We start from the raw sequence: 24,315 nt of genomic DNA, 5'->3' as shown, positions 1-24,315 counted from the left end.
CTAAAAAAATTTTGATGGCAGTGTAGTCATAATTTTTGTAGAAATTTGTGAATACGCTGCGCGGGGCGTGCGTCGCTAAAAAAACCCGGACGGTTGACAGGAAAACAGTCTCGCGGGCCGGACGGTTCAGTGGTTATTCTGTGCTATTACATAGATTCATTCAACTTTGGTAAGTTAGTAAATAGGATATAGAAATATCAGTGTATAATTCATATTTTTATTCGTCTCATTAAGAATTACAATTACGTATTTACAATAAAATTAAAACAAGAAGATGGGACTATAAATAGCTAAATAATCAATATCGTTTGCAGCTTAAATTACAGTTTTAATAACAAAACTTTCGTGAGTGAGACACAGACATATTAAATATATTAAGAACGGGTCACTCACGTATTTTAAGTCGAAAAACGCTCGACATGTTTCACTCCGTACCGAGGAGTGTCATCAGGAGTTTGCGTTGCGTCGGTACGGAGTGAAACATGTCGAGCGTTTTTCGACTTAAAATACGCGAATGACCCGTTCTTAATATATTTAAATTACAGTTTGTCCATAAAAACAAATACCTACTACATTTTATGAAGTGTCGTCGTGCGGGTGCCATATACATATGCGTCATAGTCAGCCTTTTTTTATCTTTTAATACGATTTTACTCTTCACACAGATAAAACGTTTTGAATTTTATCCATCATGTCGTGTCAATGTCGGCGGCCGATCGTAAGATCAGGCAGATCGTAATGTTCCTGTGTAATGTTTTGACGATAGTCACATAAAACCAATATATAGGTAGGATAGGTTGCTTCATATGCCCGAAGGGCAAACTGCCCAGAAATAGGAGCCCCGCGTAGCGGGGCTCCGTCGACTCAGAGAACGGATCAAAGATTTTCACGTTTCACGATATGCCTAGGAATTTTACGATATGCCTGATCTTACGATCGGCCGCCGACATCAACATAAGAAATACTTATAGTTAGGCACTTCAGGCAGTCTATTTTGTTACACTTGACTCACTTGAGGTACCGATATAGTTCTTTACCTATTAGATGACGGGAAAACCTATTAGAAATGTGCAGTCAAGCGTGAGTCGGACTTATGTACAGAACCCTTGGAACGCGAGTCCGACTCGCACTTGACCGGTTTTTCTTTGATAAAAAGTGACTTTTCATCATACACCAACAGTTAGCGCAAGTGCGCAGCGACGCCATTTTCCACTAGACGCCGACGATCGAAAGACGCTCTGCCCTCCTAAGTTAAAAGGCCGTATTTTCATTGAAAACTTAATGCGAATACCGCTTTTTAGCTTAGGAGGGCAGCACTGGTGTGTGGTGTCCCTAAATCTACTCCTTGGCGTCCGTGATGCCCTCGGTGCTGATGCCGAACATGGCCTCCGTCTCGGGCAGGCAGGGGCTGTCGTAGATTTTGCAGATGCGGTTGTCGCCGCGACCCTGTATTCACCAAATATTACTAATTAGTGTACAGTCGACATTGTAGACATGCAAGTCAGGTATTAACCCTTTAACACAGGGGTCTGCAAACCCCGGCCCGCGGGCCAAATCCGATCCGCGACGTGTTCCAATCCGGCCCGCCGACACCCAAAGCAAATGCCCACTGTCCGGCCCGCGGGAGCCAGGCTCCAGGGGTTCAGCATTCATTGAGAGTGGAACTGTTCCTAACAGCAGCAACCAGGGACCCTCTCCCGGCGCAAAAACCGACGGTGGCCCGCGCGAAAATTTCTGAGGCGCAATATGACCCTCAGCTAAAAAAGTTAACCCCTGCTTTAACAAGTTAAGGGATATATATTTCCCACATACGACACTTCAAACATGTAAGACTGACATTCGACATTCGATTGTCATTTTTGAACTGTCAGCCTGGTATAGGGTTAAAAGAATAATCTCCACTAACATCATAAATGCGAAAGTCTGTCCGTTACCTCTTCAAGTCTCCACGCTTAAACCGGTGAACCGACTTAAATAATATTTGGCATGAAGATACTTTTCGGTCCCGGGTATGGACATAGGGTAGTATTTATCTCAGAAATCATTCCTTAGGGGATGAAAAGGGGGGATATGGAAATGAAGGGCAATGATAGAGGACCTTAAGAGCTACACTACCGACATGAACCCCCCATCCCCTTACAAGTCTGCCTGATGTGACAGGCGGGTAACTATGGAACCCTAAGCATGGTCCGACATGCTCTTGGCCGATTAGCTATTCGAACGACCTTACCTTCCGCAGGTAGAGCCTGGTGGTGGAGGCGTGGGCCAACACGTGCCCACCGATGGGCTTCTTGGTGTCCGCGTTGAACACTCCCACACTGTCCACTTGAGCGACCACTTGGTTGGTTATTATCACTGCTACGCCGAACTGTAATAAATTATGATTATTTGTTTTAAAAATCTTCATTTTTAATACTGCAATTTAGTAGTAGTAGTAGTAGTAGTAAAATACTTTATTGTATAAAAATCAAAACGTAACAGGAAAAATAACATTCGTCATTAGTGTTCGTCAAAGGCGAGCTTATCCCTTTAAAGGATCTCTTCCAGTTAACCTTTGAGCAATTGAGGGAGAATTGGAGCCAACCAACTATAACCAACAATTTAAAACCAAATTATAATTATTTATCATGAAAAATTAAAAATAAAAAGGTATAACGCACCAGAGCAGAAACGTACCAATTTCTACACACTTCGTAGATCAACAATGACCTACTTTCAGCCCATGAGAAATGAAAAATATTTTTATCTCATTACCTCATCCGCCAGGCGGAGCAGCATCCGCATGAAGCGGCCCAGGTGCTGCTGTCTCGGATTCAGCTCTCCCCGGCCTGAATAGTCGGTCCTGTAAAGTGCTGTGGCGCTGTCTACTATTATGAGGGAATATCTGTAACAACAATCACAATAATACATGATGGAGTTCTCAATTTATTTTTGCCATGTCATGTAGAGATACAAAGATACACCTATGTACGAAGAACTGTCATAGGGACCATCATTCGACGTTTTAACAGCGCGGCCACACCAGCGATTTGCGAGCGAGTTAAAAACAAGGCGAGCGCGCGGCGATTTGCCTCGAGCGCGTAACGATCTCGCCTCGAGCGCGCAACGATCTCGCCTCGAGCGCGCAACGATCTCGCCCCGAGCGCGCAACGATCTCGCCTCGAGCGCGCAACGATCTCGCCCCGAGCGCGCAACGATCTCGCCCCGAGCGCGCAACGATCTCGCCTCGAGCGCGCAACGATCTCGCCTCGAGCGCGCAACGATCTCGCCCCGAGCGCGCAACGATCTCGCCTCGAGCGCGCAACGATCTCGCCCCGAGCGCGCAACGATCTCGCCTCGAGCGCGCAACGATCTCGCCTCGAGCGCGCAACGATCTCGCCTCGAGCGCGCAACGATCTCGCCCCGAGCGCGCAACGATCTCGCCTCGGGCCGGACTCGAACCGGACTAATCCCAATAAGGCCTAGTTTTCCCTCTGAGTTGGAAGGTCAAATTGCAGTCGCTTTGGTAAAAACTAGTGCCTACGCCAATTCTAGGGGTTAAATGTCAAGCGGACCCCAAGCTCCAATGAGCCGTGGGAAAATGCCGGGATAACACGAGGAAGATGTTTTTTTTATTCATTTGGCGATCCAACAGCTTTGACATTAACATAGAAATTATAGCAGATACAGGAAGCCAGTTATAGGAACTCACAGGTAACATAATAGGTACGTAACTAACGATGATGAAGTATTGAACAACCAATTTACCTAGAACTCTAAATGGTGCAACAATGGTGGATGGTCGGTCCCTTTGTTAGACATTATTATTGAAAATCCTAATGTAATGATTGACAGATTATCGTTAGTCATAATTCTGAAACCGTTAACGTTTCAGGATTTTCGTAAGGTTATCCTAAAGATAGGTTAGCTTAGGGTATGTTTGTTTTATGACAATCCTGAAAAGTTACGCGTTTCTGAGAAATAAACAAATTATGACTAACGAAAATGCGGACAAACAATACATTATGACTTAAAACTTTATGGGAACTTTATGGTACCTGACGAGACGGCGGGGTAGACCAAGGAGAACGTACGCGTACATAGATCAAGTAAAGGAAAAGCTCAACGTCGTATCGTATCAGGCTGTCAAGGAGAAGGCAGAGGACCGACATGCATGGAAATCGCTCCACCGACAAGAGTCTAAGGCCAAGCGCGCACCACGACTTTTTGTCGCGCGATAATTTAGTCGCAGAAATGTAACGTATGTGTTTATATGGCAGTGCGCGCATATGCGACAAAAAAATCGCAGCCATTTTAAAATTGTGATTTGTCACATTTTTCCGCGACTGCTCGCGACGCGATTGTCGCACAGTGAATTGCAGCATGCGGAGTTGTATGGCCCCGCGCGCACTGCGATAATAAAATGGCACCCCGGCCGGACCTCAGTCGGCATTTCGCTCTCCAAGCTAGTGATGGGACAAATCGAAAAATTTTCAAACCGAATAAGTCGACTTCGATTTAAACCCAAATCGGTTTGCAAACCGATTTGGCCAAGTCGATTTATTTTAATAACTTCTACTTTCTAAGTATCAGTAGTTGAAACCGCTCCGTAGTCACTTGGTTTAGAGTTGAGGAAATTGAATTGTCAATTTTACGCTTTGTTCGATCCTTAGAATCCTTAGACGAACACGACAGCAAAAACTTTTGTAATATTTTTTTACTTTTCGTTGCGCGGTAAATCACAATTTTATAATTTCTAAAGCTAAAACGGGAAAGCACTATACGAGCAAGCAGGAAAGAGCGTGCGGTCTCGTGCGATATCGTGTCATTGCCGCGAATTCGTTGAGTTAGCAAATCGACCCGGCGCAAAACTGCCAAACCGATCCAAGCATACCGCCAAATCAATCGCTTTAAGCCCATGCGAAATTGAACCTTACAACTTAGACAATAAGTTTCATTTTACTTTACCTGTAGATACCAAGTTTTGACTTGACTCGACTCAATAATGGCGGCAATGTGCATGGCAACATTTTTCTTCGTGGTTTGAAATCGATTTGCGTACATTTTAATCCTCAATATGTCAAACGAAAGGGATGCAGCAACAAATATGAAAGGATGCGTTTAGAGCGGGTGAACGTATTTTAAGTCGATTTACGGAACACTCACGTCGATTTAGTCGACTTCAGACCTAAATCGGTTTGAACCGATTTGTGAAGTCGAATCGTAACATCGCTGCTCCAAGCCTCAACATCTCGGCACCTGCTTCTCCAATGGAGTCTCAAAATGAGACGCTAGATGTTTACCATTTAATTATGGAAATAGACGGGGATCACTTTTGTGTTATAAATGCTCAAAGTCATACAGCGATCGCATATTAAAGACACGTTTCATGACAAATGACTGGTACGAAATCCATGTTGAGAATGAACAAATCGTCGACTTTTTCATCGCAGTGCGCGTAGTGAATTATCTGCGATATATTACAGCGCGATTCTAAAATCGTGTCGCAAAAATTAAAATCGTGGTGCGCGCTTGGCCTAACCTTTAAATAAATGATGATGATGGTACCTGGACTCGGCCATCATGGCGCAGGCCTGCAGCAGCAGCTGCGTCTGGTGATCGGTGTTGTATGCGCGCGCGTACGCCACGTTGTCCAGCACCGCGCCACCCTGCAGCCGTATCAATATCATGGTCGCATTTTATCAGCTGTCATGCCGTCACTTTCGCACTTACATATTTGTTAGAACGTGACAAAATGATAAAGAGCCGACCATGTTAGCCCTACCAAAGTACCAAAGACATATGTAACTTCGTATAAGATGAATAAAGTCTAAGATAAGAAAAAAACGTGCCTCGGAAATCAAGAAAAAGTCATTCTTGGATATTAAATGGCGCACACACCTTTAGCCTATTCTCGGCCAGATGGCGTGACGAAACCGTTTCATATTTAACAATTTTAACACATAGATATCAATGAATGAACATGGGTCAAAATGATATAAAAATAATAAAATCATTTATCCATATATATTAATTTTTTTGATAATTTTATACGTGTTTATTTTGAGTTATAGTCGTGTGTCGATAGATGGCAGTAAATTTACAGTGACTACAACACTTACTATGATAAATCACAAATCGGTGTATTCCCATTTGTGGCCCCACTGACCGCCGCCATACATGAGGCGGCCACAAATCTTAATTTAGCCTCCTAAACCCCAGGCATACAAATGAAAAATCCAAAATGCCACTGTAGGAAATAGAGTTGATTTTGCGTTGTTTCAAAATTTAAACGAAGCAAAGCAAGTGACTGTTCCAATTGAATATGATTTTAAAAAGATGTAGTATAGGTAGGACTTTGGGCCTTAGGAGGTTATATGAAAACACCTATTCCCATCTGTGCCCGGCGGCGACAAATGGGAACAAACACGACAAAGGACTAATCGCTCAAATTGTGGCAATGGAATTGTCATTGTATCAGGGACATAAAAACGAGAATCGTCAAGATATTACTGTAGATTTGGACTGCAATATTATACAAGCTTTTATTTAACTTCCAATGTTTGTATGTACGTTTGTTTCGGTCAAATCTTGCAAGTTATTATACCCACTTCAAACTGAAATGAATATATTAAAATTTGTAATGTTGGGTGACAATTAGGGATGTCCCGACTAGTCGGGAAAGCCGACTATCCGGCCTCATTTGTAGTCGGCGATTAGTCGGCCACTAGTCGGCAAAAATGGCCGATTAATCGGCACTTTATAAGAGACAGCAAACCAGGGCAAAAAGAAATAAACAGCAAATATTTTCATAAGCTTTTCACCTATTTTACCCAAATTCCTATTTAGGGTGCTTACGAAAACTGTTGTTCGAAATATTGACCCACACGGTCGCTTTCTTGTGTGCGATTGTCCGGTCATCGTATGAAATATAGCCTTAGGATTTTTTTATTTATTTTTTTGCATTACTACAATATGATAAATAGTGCGAACGATTGTTTTTTAGTGCATCTGAATCTAACTTAAATCAAACTAATGACCTGGCCGACTAGCCGACTAGTCGGCCGACTAATCGGCCATCCGAGCGCCGATTAGTCGGCTAGTCGGCCAAATCAATAGTCGGTACATCACTAGTGACAATGCAATGTAATGGTACCATCGAGCTGATCTGATGATGAACACATCAGGATGTGGCCATAGGAACTCTGTGATAAATGATAATGAAACAAATAGAATTGTCTCGATGAGTATTAATAGAAAGAAAGAAAGAAAATACATTTATTAACGTCAACCAAACAGTTAAATTACAAATTTTATATTAGACACATAGACGTTAAATAGGACCCCCACTCAGCGTAATGCTACGACGGTAAGCCCAGTTAGTTAGTTGCCCATTGAGAGAAAAGTAGTCAGCGATAAAATCATGTATCGAAAATAAATAAAATCGATTTTTTGACAAGAATTAAAGTTAGTTAACCGGTACCTCCATGCCGTAACGCTGGGCCACGGCCAGCAGGCGCTCCGGCCGAAATGTTCCCTCCGTGTCGATATACATACACTTGCCCTCGCCGCCTGATTGCTCAATCGGCAACTAGAGAAAAAACAACAGTTTACAAAAATTAAACCCGTGATATTTCATTCAATTTCTCATGGCTCCTCTACACGATGCGCCAACGCCGGCCACTCCAAGGGACGCATTTATGCATTAGAGGCAGCAAGTGATATAACTATCTCGTTCTACTGCACGGCTGCGTTCCTTGGAGTGGCCGGCGCTGGCCCATCGTGTAGAGGAGCCATCACGATTGCTCCAAGCAATCGTTAAGGCGTAGTGAGTTCAGGTACTTCCCGAACGCTGTTAGCTGATGAGCACTGAGCGGACGGCTGTGCGTGCTTGCGATCGCGGCTATCATTGTTATTGAAGTGTTATTTTTAACAAAATAAAAGTAATCAAGAGTATAATGATTTTAAAAAGCGCTACGATTTTTAAAAACTCTGCTGGCTGCACCTACTGCACCTCATAGTCCCACAAGAAATTGTAGAAAATTATTGAGGGCGCCACTTCCTACGTAACTGTCACATTTTGAGTTTATGATTAAGGCTTGAATGATGATGTGTAAGATTATCCACAAATATTTATTATTACAGCCAACATGGCACTACCTGAACGCATTTCTCAGCAACTGGACGGATAGTGCAGTCAATGGGGGAAATTGGAAGTCTACGGGGGAGGCCTTTGCCAAGCAGCCAAGCCAAGTCTTTAAATAGACTAGCAAATAAATAAAATGTGACGAAATTGCTGATGTCCATATGCGAATACATTTACAATACTTATAAATGCAAAATTGTACTCTTTGTATGAATTACCTGACAAGTGACTGCCAAAGTGTGGCAGATCTGTGTTTTGCCTGTGCGGAACTCTCCGAATATCTCCGTGATGGAGCCCGTCTCGATACCTCCACCTAGCAGCCTGTCCAGCTCTTTGGATCCCGTTGTTAACTGTATGATCTCAGCCCTGAAACATTTCGATTATTTAATTCATTACTTAACTTAAGTACATAGGCGTACCCACGGTGGGGGCAAGGTGGGGCAGTTGCCCCACCCTGGTCTCTGACCATTAGCTAAGAATTCCTGTTTCAACCGTACCCTGTTACAACGTACCCAGCCTCCCCTACTTCTGCCCCACCCCTTAAAAAATGCTGCGTACGCCCATGCTTAAGTATACTCATCAATGAACATGGGGAATAAAACCCTAAGTAACTTTAAGACTGATCTAAATAATTTAACAATCAGTACAAGAACTTGATCTAATAACCAAAATATAGTAGGGAATATTACGCAATACTCTGCGTAGAGGTCGTCACTATCAGGATCACATGGCCTAGCGTGAAACACAACAGTCGAAAGTTTGGTTTCTGCCTCTCTGTCACTTTTGCTTATCAATCGATAGAGGCAGGTAAAGAAATTTAGATTTTCGCATATCGCTGTAGGATAACTGTAAACAAACCACCTTGATGCATCAATGTCATAGTGAAAACTTGTCAAAATAGTATGTATAAGTTATTCTATGGTTTAGTATGTGCATTAATGCTGCACTCTGGTGGCAGAACATTGCAGTAATTGAAAGCATTGCTTTCTGGTTAGATGAATCAATTCTAAAGTAAACTCTGCAATGCAATAGAAATAGGAACAGGCAGGTCAATGTACGAAATTTTTCATGTTTAGGGTCCTTACATTAAAGTACTTAATTCCTTTGTCAGTTATAAAAGAAATTAAAGAACATTAAAACACCTTTTCTGATGAAACTCTGTAGCAGTAGTAAAGCCCATGGGCACAAGTTTAGAAGCCTCTGCCAGTATTTTGTCCGCCTTCTGCTCCGAGATGCCCTTGATGGTAACCAGCCATTTCTTCGGAGCATATGCCACGGACTCAACAGTGTGGTACCCGGCTTCCTCCAGCTTTTTTATGTCTCCCGATGTGATACCATTGCCCTGAAAAAGTAAAATAATAAAATTATTTAACATTATTTTTGCTATAATTATGAAATAAATATCTATACGAGGGGTAAACCGAAATGCTCGGGAATTTAAAAAACTAAGTACACTAGATATATAAATTATATTTTATTGTTTTTCGAAGTACTCTCCGTTACAATCAATGCACTTTTGCATTCTTTTAAACCAGTCATTGAAACAGTAATTCCAGTTTGAACTCGACATTGCCAAAATGGCCGATTTATAGGCTTCGACGGCGGCTTCTGGGTTCTCAAACCGTTGACCACGCAATAAATCTTTAATTCTAGGGAATGTAAAAAAATCGTTTGGACTCAGGTCAGGGCTGTATGGAGGATGGGACATCAACTCAATGTTTTCCTCGTTCAAAAATTGATTTGTTTTACGGGCGGTGTGGGAGCTCGCATTATCGTGATGTAAGATGACACGTCGTGTGGGGTTCCCTCGGCGAAGTTCGGCCAGCATCTCAGGCAAACAAACTGTAATATACCAATCAGCGGTAACCGTTCTTTGTTCTTGTAAAGGAATTGTGGCAATATGTCCTTTTTTTGAGACGAACGAAGCCACCATTTTCTTCGACACGCTGCGGGAACGCACAACTTTCGTTGGTTTGACCTCGTCTTCGAAGACCCAAACTGCCGACTGGTGCTTTCTTTCAGGCTCATAGGAATAAATCCAGGATTCGTCACCCGAGACAATGTTATAAACGGCTTTTGACCTTCCTCCATTGTAGCGTTTTAGAGTAGATCGGCACCAATCGACACGAGCCGCCTTTTGCTCTTCTGACAAATTATGGGGTACCCACCGGGAAATCAATTTTCTGACACCCAACTCACCATGCAAAATCGTGTGGATTGCAGTCATTCCAATGCCTATGGATGCCCGAATCTGCTCGTATGTCACATGTCTATCTTCTTTCAGTATTTTTTCTACAGCCGCGACGTTTTCAGGCGACACCGCTGTTTTCGGCCGACCTGTTGAAGGCACGGTGCTGAGAGAGGCACGACCCCGTCGAAACTCTGCATACCAACGATATATAGTCGTTTGACTCGGTGCTTCCATTTCATATATAGAAACAAGCTCATTAAGACAGTTATCTGGAGATAACCCTCGGCGAAAGTTGTGATAAATAATGGCACGAAAATTTTCACGGGTGAGCTCCATTTCGTCCAGCGACTTGTCAATTTGAAAATGGAATTTAAAAAATATGACGCTATTTTTTTAAATTGTGAAAACGGCATCGTGACTGTCAGTTGCCAGTACGCGTGTGATAAAAAAAGATTTAATGTAGCTCAGTTTAAAGTACTCTATTCCCGATCATTTCGGTGTGCCCCTCGTACATGGATAAAGCCAACAGTGTTCCAATTCTACTTTTGTATGTTTCTTTGTGGATGTGAGCAATAAAAAATATTTGTATATTATTGTGTTTTAATTACAGCTTGTAGGTGTTAGAGCTGTAGGGTTCCCTAAAATTGTGTACCTACACTCCTAAATGATCTCCTCTTCTTCAAGATGTAGTGAATTATAACAAAATTCTAGATTTGTTGTACTTCAGGATACAGATAATGGCAGCCAACCACATAAGCATACTTTTTGAGAGCATTTTTTATGGCTTACTGCAATTGCACTGCAAACCATGCAAAAAGCAGTGCTAAACAAATAAAGGGATGAGTGAAGTATGATATGAGTTGTTAGCTTCACTGCTACTGAGCTAACTGGCTGGCCAAACAGATTAAAGACGAATCTAGAGAACATCATAAAAGATACTCAAGTCACGCAGTGCATTTGCTCTGGCCCAGTAGGGCCGGGCCTAGAGCGGCAAGACGTTAGGGGCTGGTGCAAGACGGCAGTCTATATGACGGGCGCTGAGAGAGGGGCGGCTAGTAGTTACTATAGGGCCCGAGGCCTAGGTCGGCCAAGACTGCAAACTTTAGTCACGATTAAATGACTAAACATACCTCTAGTTTAGATATCAACTGTGGTCCACACTCGTCGGCATCTTCGTCCACTGACACAGTGGTAGCTGAGGCGGTGGCTATTGCAGACATCGCTCAAGAAAATATCAACTAAACATCGAAAAGTCCAGCAGCTGCTTATTTCACTGTGTTCAAATGTATCAAATATCACATCCAGTCCACATGCACATATTATTCACAGAATTACGACTTTGTGATGAATAATCTGGCGATTTTGTAGTCAACTAGTACTCCTGATATTATTTTAATAACACGTTTTCCACTATTTACTTCACACTTCACAGCTTTTGTTTAGTTCAGGCCAGTCAACCAAAAGTCAAGTCAACCGTCAACTACGTAGTGAAGTGAATGATGCACTATGGTCATGAATCTAGACTCAGACTATGGTCGATTCTCGATTATGGTCATTTATGACCTTAAACATGTTCCAACATGGTTCCAACCGACCAAACCAGAAAGACTTGCAAAAAATAAAATGTCAAAGTTTCCCTCCAAAAGTTTTATGTTTTTCTATTTTTTTTCTAGACTCCACTTTAATTTCTTTATATAGTTAATTGAGTGTTTATTCAAAATTCAACCTTACATGATTGCGTTACAGCTCATTCTATCAAAAATAGAAAACACAAGTGCAAGATTTTTAGTAAAATTTTATTGACTTGGGTTTTTCATTTAGTCCAAATGGTACTAAAAAGCTTTATCAATTTACAGAGGTAAGTAATTATAGATTATTTTTCTTTAATCAACGAATTTGCTATATAAAAAATGCTCGCTTTATAATCAATCGCTTTTATTTCAGAATATGGCAGTCAAATAGACACACATTTGTTTTCAGAGTGAAAAGAACTTTAGTCAGAAAGTTACGTTACGGACTGTACGGTAAAAATTAAGTTTGACAGGTTTGACATGAGTTTGACGTTTTGACAAGGCAGTATGGCTTAGAGTTAGAGCATTTGCATATTTGCGTTGCACGTTGTTATTGATGCTGCCGATTTTATCCTGTTTTCAATGATAATGTCGTGAATTTATCCCAGTTTAAGAACAGGAGTATTCTTTTATCCTAAAGAAATATTCGTGGCTTACCAAATTTATCTAATAACTTTAGACATGGCGGAAGTTTGTTTGCTCATCGACGGCCAGGTGTTCAAAGCAAAAAAAGAAGTTTTATGCGAGCACAGCGACTATTTCCGCGCTATGTTTAGCGGTAACTATGTGGAAAATGACAAAAAAGAAATATCCATAGACGTAAGTATACCCCCGGGACTTTAAATAAAATAATTTAAACCTAATTTTTTTGCAAAAGTAGTTTACAATATATTTTATTTATTTGCAGGTGATTGATGCTGAATCTATGAAAATAATATTGCAATACATGAACATAGGTTTAATTGATCTCACAGAATATTCCTTATCCACTATTGGCGAGTTAGTAACAGCTGCAAACTTCTTACAAATCACAGAGTTAATTAAGCAAATTGAGTATACTTTAGAACTCCAAATATCACCGGCAAGCTGCATGGAAATCATGAATATTGCACAGAATTCAGCATTTACTCAGATAGAACAATTATCCGCCACATGTGGTTTACTTTCATTTAAGTCTATGAAACCAGAGTATATTCCGAACTTAACCAAACTTTGCTGGTATCTGTCACACCCATACTTAAATGCTTCAAATGAACTGGATGTATTTAACTTTGGCCATACATGGCTTTTACAAAATGAAACTGGTGGAGACGCTTTACTAATTATTCTTGGTTGTTTAGACATTAAAAAGCTCAATCTTTCCGATATAACACAAATCAAAACTTGTATGCTAGAATACCAGAATAGCTTAGCTGCTAAAGTTGTTGACTGTCTTCACAATTTGGCTGTTCTTGACATGGAATTGTCTGTAGTCTCATTACAATCTCAAGAAAAGATGTTGACGCATACATACACAGAGAGAGTATATAATGAAACCTTGAATATGGTTAAGGAAAGCCGATCTAGATCTTTAACTTACACTCCAGCGGTGCCGGTGTGGGCGATGAAGGATGCTAAATTAGAGATGGTACCGCACCATATGTATACATTTAGGGAAAAAGTTGGTTTTGAGAACTGGCTGGAAGTTGCGGAGAAGAATCTCTGGGGTTGGAGCGTTGTGGGCTGGGGGCCGACGAAGATTGTGGTGGTTTGCGGAGAACATGGGCGAGGCACAGGGTTATTCATGAAGGATGTGAAAGTTTACGATGTGTTGAAGAAAGAATGGGCTCGGCATGGAGTGGAGTTGCCGGCTCGGAGACATGGAGGAGTAGCCATTGTGGAGGATTCCCTTTATCTTATTGGAGGCGTAGGTGGGTTTAGGTTAGTTTTTGATAAGTTAAAGTTTTATGCTGTCACTATCCTTTGTGTTGTGAAGTCTAGTCAAAGGTCCCACTTTGCCGCTTACAATAAGGACGAGATTTGTTTGTATCTTTATACGAATAACCTGTCAAAGCATCCTTATGGCAAGAAACAAAGACAGATTTTTGTTTGGAAGCAACACATTTACTATCTGGGTGATTGTCATTGTTGTTGTTTCTGAGAGTTAGTGAATCTGGGATAAACCACTTTCCAGAAATGAAACATACCTAGGATATGATTTCTCATCTTTTTAAACTCCAATTATATTGTTAATGCCATCAAAATCTATGAAACAGGTATTTAGGGGAAAAAATGCAATCATTTTTATCAATAGAGAGAAGAGAGAGACTCTCACTGACCTAAACCTTACTTTACTAATCTTTCAGCTCTAAAACTAATCCAGTTGTTGCTTGCATTCCAATGTTCCAGTTCAGACCTTATGCCTTTTGTAATAAGTCCACCAACGACTTGCGACTGTGGACATATACAGTGTGGAAAGATAAGTCGGGCCCTGGAAGGAAACTACCTTAAGAGTGCTATTACATTTCGGGGTTGAGCGAGTTTAGGTATTTTACGCGCTGCGGCAGGCCGTGCGAGCTCAGTATTCCGATCCCTTCTACCACACTCGCACTACCATGATGGATTAAACATTCTTGATCCTTCGCGAAGCATATTGAAATCAACCATAACAACACTAACTGTACTTAACTTATAAAGTCCTAAAACTGTTATTTGGTAAGTACGAAAATACTAAATGCAGTGCAAATGTACATAGGGGCTGTTCATAAATTACGTCATCTATTTTTGACCCCCCCCATCCCTCAAATCATCCAAAAATCATGCTTCGGATGACTCTGTTTCCTCCTACGTCATGCTACCATCATCCGATGTCCAGACCCCCTCCCCCCCTCCTCCCATTTGAAACGACGTAATTTATGAATAGCCCCATACTCGTACTTATGAACGTGTATTACTCGAAAGAAATTATAGGTACTCGCTTATTTACAAGAAACAAGTTACAAGAAACTGAAGATACACAGGGTCTGACGATGGAGCTGGAAGGTGGCCACGGGTACCAGTCTATCATGTAACTAAACCAATTCGTGTTTGGGCTCGTTTGATTCGTCTCAACAAGATCTTTGACACAAGACAGTACTCAGGGTCTGATGATGGAGCTGGAAGGTGGTCACCATTACCAATCAACCATACAACTAAACCACATCGTGTTTAGGCTCGTTTTATTCATCTCAACAAGATCTTTGACACTATATAGGTGATACTCAGAGTCTGATGATGGAGCTGGAAGTTGGTTACCGGTACCAATCAACCATGCAACTAAACCACTTCATGTTTAGGCTCGTTTGACTAGTCTCAACAAGATCTTTGACACTAGGTGATACTCAGAGTCTGATGAAGGAGCCGGAAGGTGGTCACCGGTACCAATCAACCATGCAACTAAACCACTTCATGTTTAGGCTCGTTTGATTAGTCTCAACAAGATCTTTGACACTAGGTGATACTCAGAGTCTGATGATGGAGCTGGAAGGTGGTCACCGGTACCAATCAACCATGCAACTAAACCACTTCGTGTTTAGGCTCGTTTGATTCGTCTCAACAAGATCTTTGACACTAGGTGATAAACCAAACACGAAGCCAAAACAAGAAGTGGTTCAGTTATGTGATAGACTGGTACCCGTCGCGACCTTCGAGCTCCATCATCAGACCCTGAGTAGTATCTTGTGTCAAAGATCTTGTTGCGACGAATCAAACGAGCCCAAACACGAAGTGGTTCAGTTACATGGTAGACTGGTACCCGTGGCCACAGTCCAGCTCCATCATCAGACCCTGAGTACTAACTTGTGTCCAAGGTCTTGTTGAGAGGAATCAAACGAGCCCAAACATGAAGTGGTTCAGTTACATGATAGCAGTGTTGGCAAAAAATCAATTCGAATTGACGATTGAGAACTGACCGATCAATTCGAATTGACGATTGACGAAACTAATTCTAAATCTACTGATTGAAGATTGACGATTACTAATCGTTAATTCGAATTGATCGGTCAATCCTCAATCGTCAATTCGGATTGACGATTACTTTGTATGTACCTACCTAATGTCCTTTTTATTTAGGCCATTTTTGTGAAACTGACCAAATGCGTCCAAAAGCGGTGTCTGAGTTTACCAAAGGTTCCGAAACATGTTTCCGATGGCTATATGAAGGATGTCCTTTTTGGAACATTTTCGGGACTTTCCTTGAAATTAACCGATAGCGTTCAAAATCGATATCTGAGGTGCTCAAAGGTTTCGAAACTTGTTTCCGAGGGAAATATTGAGAGATGTCCTTTTTTGGGACATTTCTAGAAATTACCCGATTGCGTTTAAAATCGATATCTGAGGTAAACAGAGGTTTCTAAACATTTTTTCAACTGCAATATTGAAAGGTGTCCTGTTTTGGGACATTTTAGTGACATTCTTTGTATCTGACCCTGACCCTGTGTATCTTCAGTGTCAAAGATCTTGTTGAGACGAATAAGACGATCCTAAACACGAAGTGGTTTAGTTTCATGGTTGATTGGTACCGGTGACCACCTTTCGGCTCCATCATCAGACCCTGAGTACTATCTTGTGTCAAAGATCTTGTTGAGACGAATCAAACGAGCCCAAACACGAAGTGGTTTAGTTGCATGGTAGATTGGTACCGGTGACCACCTTCCGGCTCCATCATCAGACCCTGAGTACTGTCTTGTGTCAAAGATCTTGTTGAGAGAAATCAAACGAGCCCAAACACGAAGTGATTTAGTTACAGGATAGACTGGTACCCGTGGCCACCTTCCAGCTCCATCATCAGACCCTGTGTATCTTCAGTGTCAAAGATCTTGTTGAGACGAATAAAACGAGCCTAAACACGAAGTGGTTTAGTTGCATGGTTGATTGGTACCGGTGACCACCTTTCGGCTCCATCATCAGACCCTGAGTACTATCTTGTGTCAAAGATCTTGTTGAGACGAATCAAACGAGCCCAAACACGAAGTGGTTTAGTTGCATGGTAGATTGGTACCGGTGACCACCTTCCGGCTCCATCATCAGACCCTGAGTACTATCTTGTGTCAAAGATCTTGTTGAGACGAATCAAACGAGCCCAAACACGAAATGGTTTAGTTGCATGGTTGATTAGTACCGGTGACCACATTCCGGCTCCATCATCAGACCCTGAGTACTATCTTGTGTCAAAGATCTTGTTGAGATGAATCAAACGAGCCCAAACACGAAATGGTTTAGTTGCATGGTTGCTTAGTACCGGTGACCACATTCCGGCTCCATCATCAGACCCTGAGTACTATCTTGTGTCAAAGATCTTGTTGAGATGAATCAAACGAGCCCAAACACGAAGTGGTTTAGTTGCATGGTTGATTGGTACCGGTGACCACCTTTCGGCTCCATCATCAGACCCTGAGTACTATTTTGTGTCAAAGATCTTGTTAAGACGAATAAAACGAGCCTAAACACGAAGTGGTTTAGTTGCATGGTTGATTGGTACCGGTGACCACCTTCCGGCTCCATCATCAGACCCTGAGTACTATCTTGTGTCAAAGATCTTGTTGAGACGAATAAAACGAGCCTAAACACGAAGTGGTTTAGTTGCATGGTTGATTGGTACCGGTGACCACCTTCCAGCTCCATCATCAGACCCTGAGTACTATCTTGTGTCAAAGATCTTGTTGAGACGAATCAAACGAGCCCAAACACGAAATGGTTTAGTTGCATGGTTGATTAGTACCGGTGACCACCTTCCGGCTCCATCATCAGACCCTGAGTACTATCTTGTGTCAAAGATCTTGTTGAGACGAATCAAACGAGCCCAAGCACGAAGTGGTTTAGTTGCATGGTTGACTGGTACTGGTGACCACCTTCCGGCTCCATCATCAGACCCTGAGTACTATCTTAAGTCAAAGATCTTGTTGAGCCGAATCAAACGTGCCCAAACACGAAGTGGTTTAGTTGCATGGTTGATTGGTACCGGTGACCACCTTCCGGCTCCATCATCAGACCCTGAGTACTATCTTGTGTCAAAGATCTTGTTGAGATGAATAAAACGAGCCTAAACACAAAGTGGTTTAGTTGCATGGTTGATTGGTACCGGTGACCACCTTCCGGCTCCATCATCAGACCCTGAGTACTATCTTGAGTCAAATAAATACATATAGAATGTCAGGTCGTTTCAAATATTTTAAATCCTGTCCGGTAGTTTATTAAACTGGTATAAAAAATTATAATACTATAAAAACAGTGCTAGGATCAAAGTCTCTCGTTGCGGTTTACACGCACACAGTATAGCGTTTTACACGGCGCCCGCCGCACACAATGATAAAAAACCTCGTCGTCGACGTTGAAAATGTGCGGAGCCGACCGACACACGTCCTGCCTGTACAAGCTCTGCCGCGGCACTGAGCTGGCGAGCGCGCGTCATCGGTAATATAGAGTAGTTTTCAAAAAATTGTCAAAAAATTATAGTAGAATTTCATAAACACTAATGTATACCAACAGTACATATAAGCAAACGTTGCAGATTGCTTGAGTATGAAAATGACTTCGATATTAAGTAGATTTTCGTAGAAATTGACACTTGTTTCGGAGAGAAAATTGAGTTCGTTTTACTTTGATTTTCTCTTTCTCAAAGGTATGTAGGAAAAATATCGTTTGATATGCCTAAAGTACAGGGTATTAGTAATACAAAATAGCCAGGTTTAGCAGAGTAAACTTCTCAACATTTCCAAATAAGAGCTTGCCGTTCAGTGCTTCACGCGGTTTTTCGGAAACGACCATCAGAAAAAAATTCATTACTAATTTAATAAGTCCTTTTTCTAATATTTACAACGATATTTAAAAAGATAAGAAGACGCTTTTACTGGAACAAGTACTCATTGTTTCTAATAATGAGCACAAAGTCCTGAATTTCGTCGACTAGTATCATCAATTTTGCATTATTTCGACTTTTCTTGTAAGAGCGCTCTTAAATCCTTAACCTGGCTCATTTTACTTAAAGGAGACATTCCTTTATTTTTAAAAAGAAACATAGCTTCATTCTAAGATTTTCTAAAACTCGCTTGCCTCGCCCGGGACTCGAACTGACTAAAAATTCCAAAAAATAAACACTCGCAATTTTATTCTACTAGTCGATACAGTTAATGTTGATGATAATATTTCTCCAAGAAACATTAGGTCTTACACTCGTCTGTCGTATAAAATATCCATAAAATCTAATGTTTAGTACTCAAGATTATTTTTGACAAGCTAACTTGAAGAAAAAAAAAGAAAAATCATTGAATGCAGTTTTGTTTCTTTTTAAAAATAAAGTAATGTCTCCTTTAAGTAAAATGAGCCAGCTTAAGGATTTAAGGTAGTTTCCCTCCAGGGCCCGACTTATCTTTCCACACTGTATTTGATCAATTCAGTGGTATTGGTATCACATAAAATATATGTAATTACAATTTCAGGGTAACATTGGACACTGCAGTGGTATACGACTTGAAACAGCGCTCACACAGGAAGATCGCGAAACTACCGGACGCCATACAGAACCCAGCCGTGTGCGCGCACGAAGGCACCATATACGCCGCGGGGCACAACAATATATACAAGTACGAGGACTTGGGAGATACAGGTACTAGTTACTGTAAATTTTTACATTAAATTATATTATATCTGAGAGAAAAGCTCGGAAAACATCATCAAAAATTTTCCCAGATATAAGACCTAGCTAGTAGCTAGATCGATTTATAAGGCCGTTTCCGAAATCCCTGAAATATATATATAAATAAATATAGTAATAAGTAACAATCCTTTATTTCAGACAGTAATGTAAATTTCATTTTTTTCTACAGTTCTTGCATATTTTATTCCTGTCTGTGTGCCACTTACGGGTTGTGCACAAATCACGCGAGGTCCGATGGGGGGAGGGGGGGTCACGAAAAAATCACGATAGATCACGTTGGGGAAGGGGGGTATAAAGGAAACCTCACGTGTATTTTTCTACAGTGAACGAAACTAAGAAAAAAAGACCTACCACATAAGTAGATACTTTTTTTCGGTTTCTTTAAACATAGATCTTCACTCTGCACCAGGCGTGGCTCACTCCGCGATTTCGTCGCTTTGCTACAGGTAGCTAAAAGTACATCCGTTCGACCCCAATTTTGGGGTTTGCCATAAGCCGCGCGTGGCGCTGTCGCCACCTAGCGGCCATATCTGTGCTGATCGTGACAGACACATTTTGTTAGAGAGTGAGTCTTCTGTACCTAGTACTATTATTTATTCTGTGTCTGCACTTCAAAATAGCGAGTCTATTAAACGAAAATATAAAAATAAACACGATTTTCTATGTACATGACAATTTATCTTAAAATTAGGTCCAATGAAAAAAAATCAAAAAATCAAAAAAAAAAAAAAAAAATGGAAGCGCTGGTGGCCTAGCGGTAAGAGCGTGCGACTTGCAATCTGGAGGTCGCGGGTTCAAACCCCGGCTCGTACCAATGAGTTTTTCGGAACTTATGTACGAAATATCATTTGATATTTGCCAGTCGCTTTTCGGTGAAGGAAAACATCGTGAGGAAACCGGACTAATCCCAATAAGGCCTAGTTTACCCTCTGGGTTGGAAGGTCAGATGGCAGTCGCTTTCGTAAACACTAGTGCCTACGTCAAATCATGGGATTAGTTGTCAAGCGGACCCCAGGCTCCCATGAGCCGTGGCAGAATGCCGGGATGACGTGAGGAAGAAGAAGAAAAAAAATCAAAAAATACACGTGAGGTTGTGTCCCGGGGAGGGGGGGTTGCCAAAAACCTCACCAAATATCACCAAGGGGGAGGGGGGTCAAAAAGTAGCCGAAAACACCTCGCGTGATTTGTGCACAACCCCTTATTGGCAAAAGGCCTCCTCCAACCTTCTCCATTCCTCTCTATCCTTGGCAACTCTCGTCCATGTGCTTCCTGCTATTGCTTTGATGTCATCCACCCGTCTTCTAAAATTTCTAAATAAATATACATATAAATTAATAAACAAGAATTGCTCATTTAAAGGTATTAGATTTATTAAGAGAAATCTTATGAGGTAAGTAGTTCCACGATAGCGGCGCCCTATTGGTTTTTTCGAGGTACAAAATTCTAATATCTACATTTTGTTTACAGATCGATGGATAACGGTGGTCGGCACACAGATCCGGTCGAGCTGTATGGTGTCGTATAAGGGCTACATATACTGCACGCAGAGCTACTTCAGCCACCTTTACCGCTTCAGGCCCGGAGTGGACGACCGCCTCTATGCGGTCACCCAGTTTACCAATCCACCGGCCACTTTTTGTAACTTAGGTAAGATAACGGTAGTCGGCACACTGATCCGGTCGAGCTGTATGGTGTCGTACAAGGGCTACATATACTGCTCACAGAGCTACTTCAGCCACCTTTACCGCTTCAGGCCCGGAGAGGACGACCGCCTCTATGCGGTCACCCAGTTTACCAATCCACCGGCCACTTTTTGTAACTTAGGTAAGATAACGGTAGTCGGCACACAGATCCGGTCGAGCTGTATGGTGTCGTACAAGGGCTACATATACTGCACGCAGAGCTACTTCAGCCACCTTTACCGCTTCAGGCCCGGAGTGGACGACCGCCTCTATGCGGTCACCCAGTTTACCAACCCACCGGCCACTTTTTGTAACTTAGGTAAGATAACGGTAGTCGGCACTCAGATCCGGTCGAGCTGTATGGTGTCGTACAAGGGCATATACTGCTCACAGAGCTACTTCAGCCACCTTTACCGCTTCAGGCCCGGAGAGGACGACCGCCTCTATGCGGTCACCCAGTTTACCAATCCACCGGCCACTTTTTGTAACTTAGGTAAGATAACGGTAGTCGGCACACAGATCCGGTCGAGCTGTATGGCGTCGTATAAGGGCTACATATACTGCACGCAGAGCTACTTCAGCCACCTTTACCGCTTCAGGCCCGGAGAGGACGATCGCCTCTATGCGGTCACCCAGTTTACCAATCCACCGGCTACTTTTTGTAACTTAGGTAAGATAACGGTAGTCGGCACACTGATCCGGTCGAGCTGTATGGCGTCGTACAAGGGATACATATACTGCACGCAGAGCTACTTCAGCCACCTTTACCGCTTCAGGCCCGGAGTGGACGACCGCCTCTATGCGGTCACCCAGTTTACCGATCCACCGGCTACTTTTTGTAACTTAGGTAAGATAACGGTAGTCGGCACACTGATCCGGTCGAGCTGTATGGCGTCGTACAAGGGATACATATACTGCACGCAGAGCTACTTCAGCCACCTTTACCGCTTCAGGCCCGGAGAGGACGACCGCCTCTATGCGGTCACCCAGTTTACCAATCCACCGGCCACTTTTTGTAACTTAGGTAAGATAACGGTAGTCGGCACACTGATCCGGTCGAGCTGTATGGCGGCTACATATACTGCACACAGAGCTACTACAGCCACCTTTACTGCTTCAGGCCCGGAGAGGACGACCGCCTCTATGCGGTCACCCAGTTTACCAACCCACCGGCTACTTTTTGTAACTTAGGTAAGATAACGGTAGTCGGCACACTGATCCGGTCCAGCTGTATGGCGTCGTACAAGCTACATTTACTGCACGCAGAGCTACTTCAGCCACCTTTACCGCTTCAGGCCTGGAGAGGACGACCGCCTCTATGCGGTCACCCAGTTTACCAATCCACCGGCCACTTTTTGTAACTTAGGTAAGATAACGGTAGTCGGCACACAGATCCGGTCAAGCTGTATGGCGTCGTACAAAGGATACATATACTGCACACAGAGCTACCATCGCCCACACAGTTAACTGTACATAGGTGGACCTTATTACAAAAGGCATAAGGTCCACCGATGGACAGTTAAAGTGTTGCTAGTTGTATGAATTTTTCCACTCATTGATTTGCGCGCCGCGCGCGCCTTGTGTCCAGTCCGCGGACTTAGGAACGGGGTCTCTTTGTTTCCCATAAAGTTTTTCGTCATAATGTATTGTTTATCATATTATCATTAGTCATAAAACTGATACCGTTTACTTTTCAGGATTTTCGTAAGGTTATCCTATAGATAGGTTGGGTTAAGTTTGTTTTATGGCAATCCTGAAAAGTGACGCGTTTCTAAACCAAATAAATTATGACTAACGAAAATGCGGGCAAATTATACATTATGACTTGAAACTTTGGGAAACAATAGACACCCCCTTAGGAACAAAAGTCTCTATTAATTCCAATGGGTAAATAATAGGTTTTTCTAGCCAAGGAAGTAATTTAATTCATTTTATTTCAGGAAACCGTCTACTATTCTTCACTCGCTCCATGTGCGGTCAAGCAGACGTCCTGAACGTAGAAGAATACCTCGGAAATAGCACAGAAGAGAAGCCAAGAGTCATCTGGCGGCAGAGCGAGAGCGCGATAAAGCTTAACGATGTAGCTGGCTCCTGTTCATTGGTGTTGTCTGCACCGCCATTAAGGCCAGATAGCTCGAATTATACTAAGAAGTATTTAAAGAGGTATGAAACACAGTAATGTGACTGTTGTAGTAAGGTACTTACGTTTTTTCTTAGACTTTACATACGTTATTCGCTCAATGAATCATAGAAATCTGACTTGTGGTTCCTAAGATTATAATTTCTAATCTTCCCTTACTTCTTCTTCCTCGCGTTATCCTGGCATTTTGCCACGGCTCACCCTCTCCCCCTCTCGACCTCTCGGCCTCTGATCGGCTTGACAACTAATCCCAAGAATCGACGTAGGCACTACTTTTTACGAAAGCGACTGCCATCTGACCTTTCAACCCAGAAGGCAAATTAGGCCTTATTGGGATTAGTCGGTTTCCTCACGATATTTTCCTTCACCGAAAAGCGACTGGTAAATATCAAATGATATTTCGTACATAAGTTCCTAAAAACTCATTGGTTCGAGCCGGGGTTTGAACCCGCGACCTCCGGATTGCAAGTGGCACGCTCTTGCCGGTAGGCCAACAACGCTTCCCTTACTTCCTTCTTCCACCATGCTTCTAATCATCCCTTACTCAAAGTCTAAAATGTAGAATCTATAAATACAGAAATCATACTAGAATACTGACTGAATGACTATATTTAAACCTGAGAGTATGAGACTGAACGACAAAAGAAAATGGTTTATCTCTTATATGCTATGAAAACAGTACATATATAATGTGTCACTTCTGTTCAAAGAACATTGTTGTTAGCATAGGTACGCCCACACTATTAACTGTTCATCGGTGGACCTTATTACAAAAGGCATAAAGTCCATCTATGGACAGTGTTGCTGTTTGTATGTAAATAAAGAAAATTAACATTTCGTTCTTTTTTTTCTCGACTGCGACTGCTGAAGGAGTGTTGTTTTTAGAGTTTCTTTCTTATTATATTGCTGTCCTGCCGATTACGCCGGCGGTGAA

General features: G+C 42.2%; 2 protein-coding genes across 2 annotated transcripts; one reads left to right on the top strand and one right to left on the bottom strand.

Moving 5' to 3' along the window:
• Positions 1 to 203: 203 nt before the first annotated feature.
• On the bottom strand, positions 204 to 11,715 carry LOC134673069 (DNA repair protein RAD51 homolog 1). The gene is made up of 8 exons (XM_063531004.1): positions 11,447 to 11,715; positions 9,268 to 9,467; positions 8,344 to 8,491; positions 7,463 to 7,570; positions 5,548 to 5,648; positions 2,755 to 2,884; positions 2,231 to 2,368; positions 204 to 1,446 (listed from the first exon to the last, which is right to left on the bottom strand). The coding sequence occupies exons 1-8, from the start codon at positions 11,534 to 11,536 to the stop codon at positions 1,339 to 1,341; spliced, it is 1,023 nt and encodes a 340-aa protein (XP_063387074.1). The 5' UTR covers positions 11,537 to 11,715; the 3' UTR covers positions 204 to 1,338.
• A 716-nt stretch (positions 11,716 to 12,431) lies between these two features.
• On the top strand, positions 12,432 to 23,536 carry LOC134673502 (kelch-like protein 8). The gene is made up of 5 exons (XM_063531494.1): positions 12,432 to 12,706; positions 12,795 to 13,807; positions 19,342 to 19,508; positions 21,027 to 21,206; positions 23,182 to 23,536. The coding sequence occupies exons 1-5, from the start codon at positions 12,569 to 12,571 to the stop codon at positions 23,418 to 23,420; spliced, it is 1,737 nt and encodes a 578-aa protein (XP_063387564.1). The 5' UTR covers positions 12,432 to 12,568; the 3' UTR covers positions 23,421 to 23,536.
• Positions 23,537 to 24,315: the final 779 nt, after the last annotated feature.

This window comes from Cydia fagiglandana, chromosome 18, assembly GCF_963556715.1.
Source record: "Cydia fagiglandana chromosome 18, ilCydFagi1.1, whole genome shotgun sequence".
NCBI classification, from domain to species: domain Eukaryota; kingdom Metazoa; phylum Arthropoda; class Insecta; order Lepidoptera; family Tortricidae; genus Cydia; species Cydia fagiglandana.
The sequence above is the reverse complement of the archived record's forward strand: the minus strand, read 5'-3'. Positions and strand labels throughout refer to the sequence as shown.

Bases quoted from the DNA above. Each gene is read 5' to 3' on its own strand.
- LOC134673069 (XM_063531004.1), bottom strand. From the start codon at position 11,536: ATGTCTGCAATAGCCACCGCCTCAGCTACCACTGTGTCAGTGGACGAA. The intron at 5,649-7,462 runs GTACCGGTTAAC...ATACGGCTGCAG, and splicing joins CCCAGCGTTACGGCATGGAG to GGTGGCGCGGTGCTGGACAA. The intron at 1,447-2,230 runs GTAAGGTCGTTC...TGGTGAATACAG, and splicing joins CCAGGCTCTACCTGCGGAAG to GGTCGCGGCGACAACCGCAT.
- LOC134673502 (XM_063531494.1), top strand. From the start codon at position 12,569: ATGGCGGAAGTTTGTTTGCTCATCGACGGCCAGGTGTTCAAAGCAAAA. The intron at 12,707-12,794 runs GTAAGTATACCC...ATTTATTTGCAG, and splicing joins AAAAAGAAATATCCATAGAC to GTGATTGATGCTGAATCTAT. The intron at 21,207-23,181 runs GTAAGATAACGG...ATTTTATTTCAG, and splicing joins GGCCACTTTTTGTAACTTAG to GAAACCGTCTACTATTCTTC.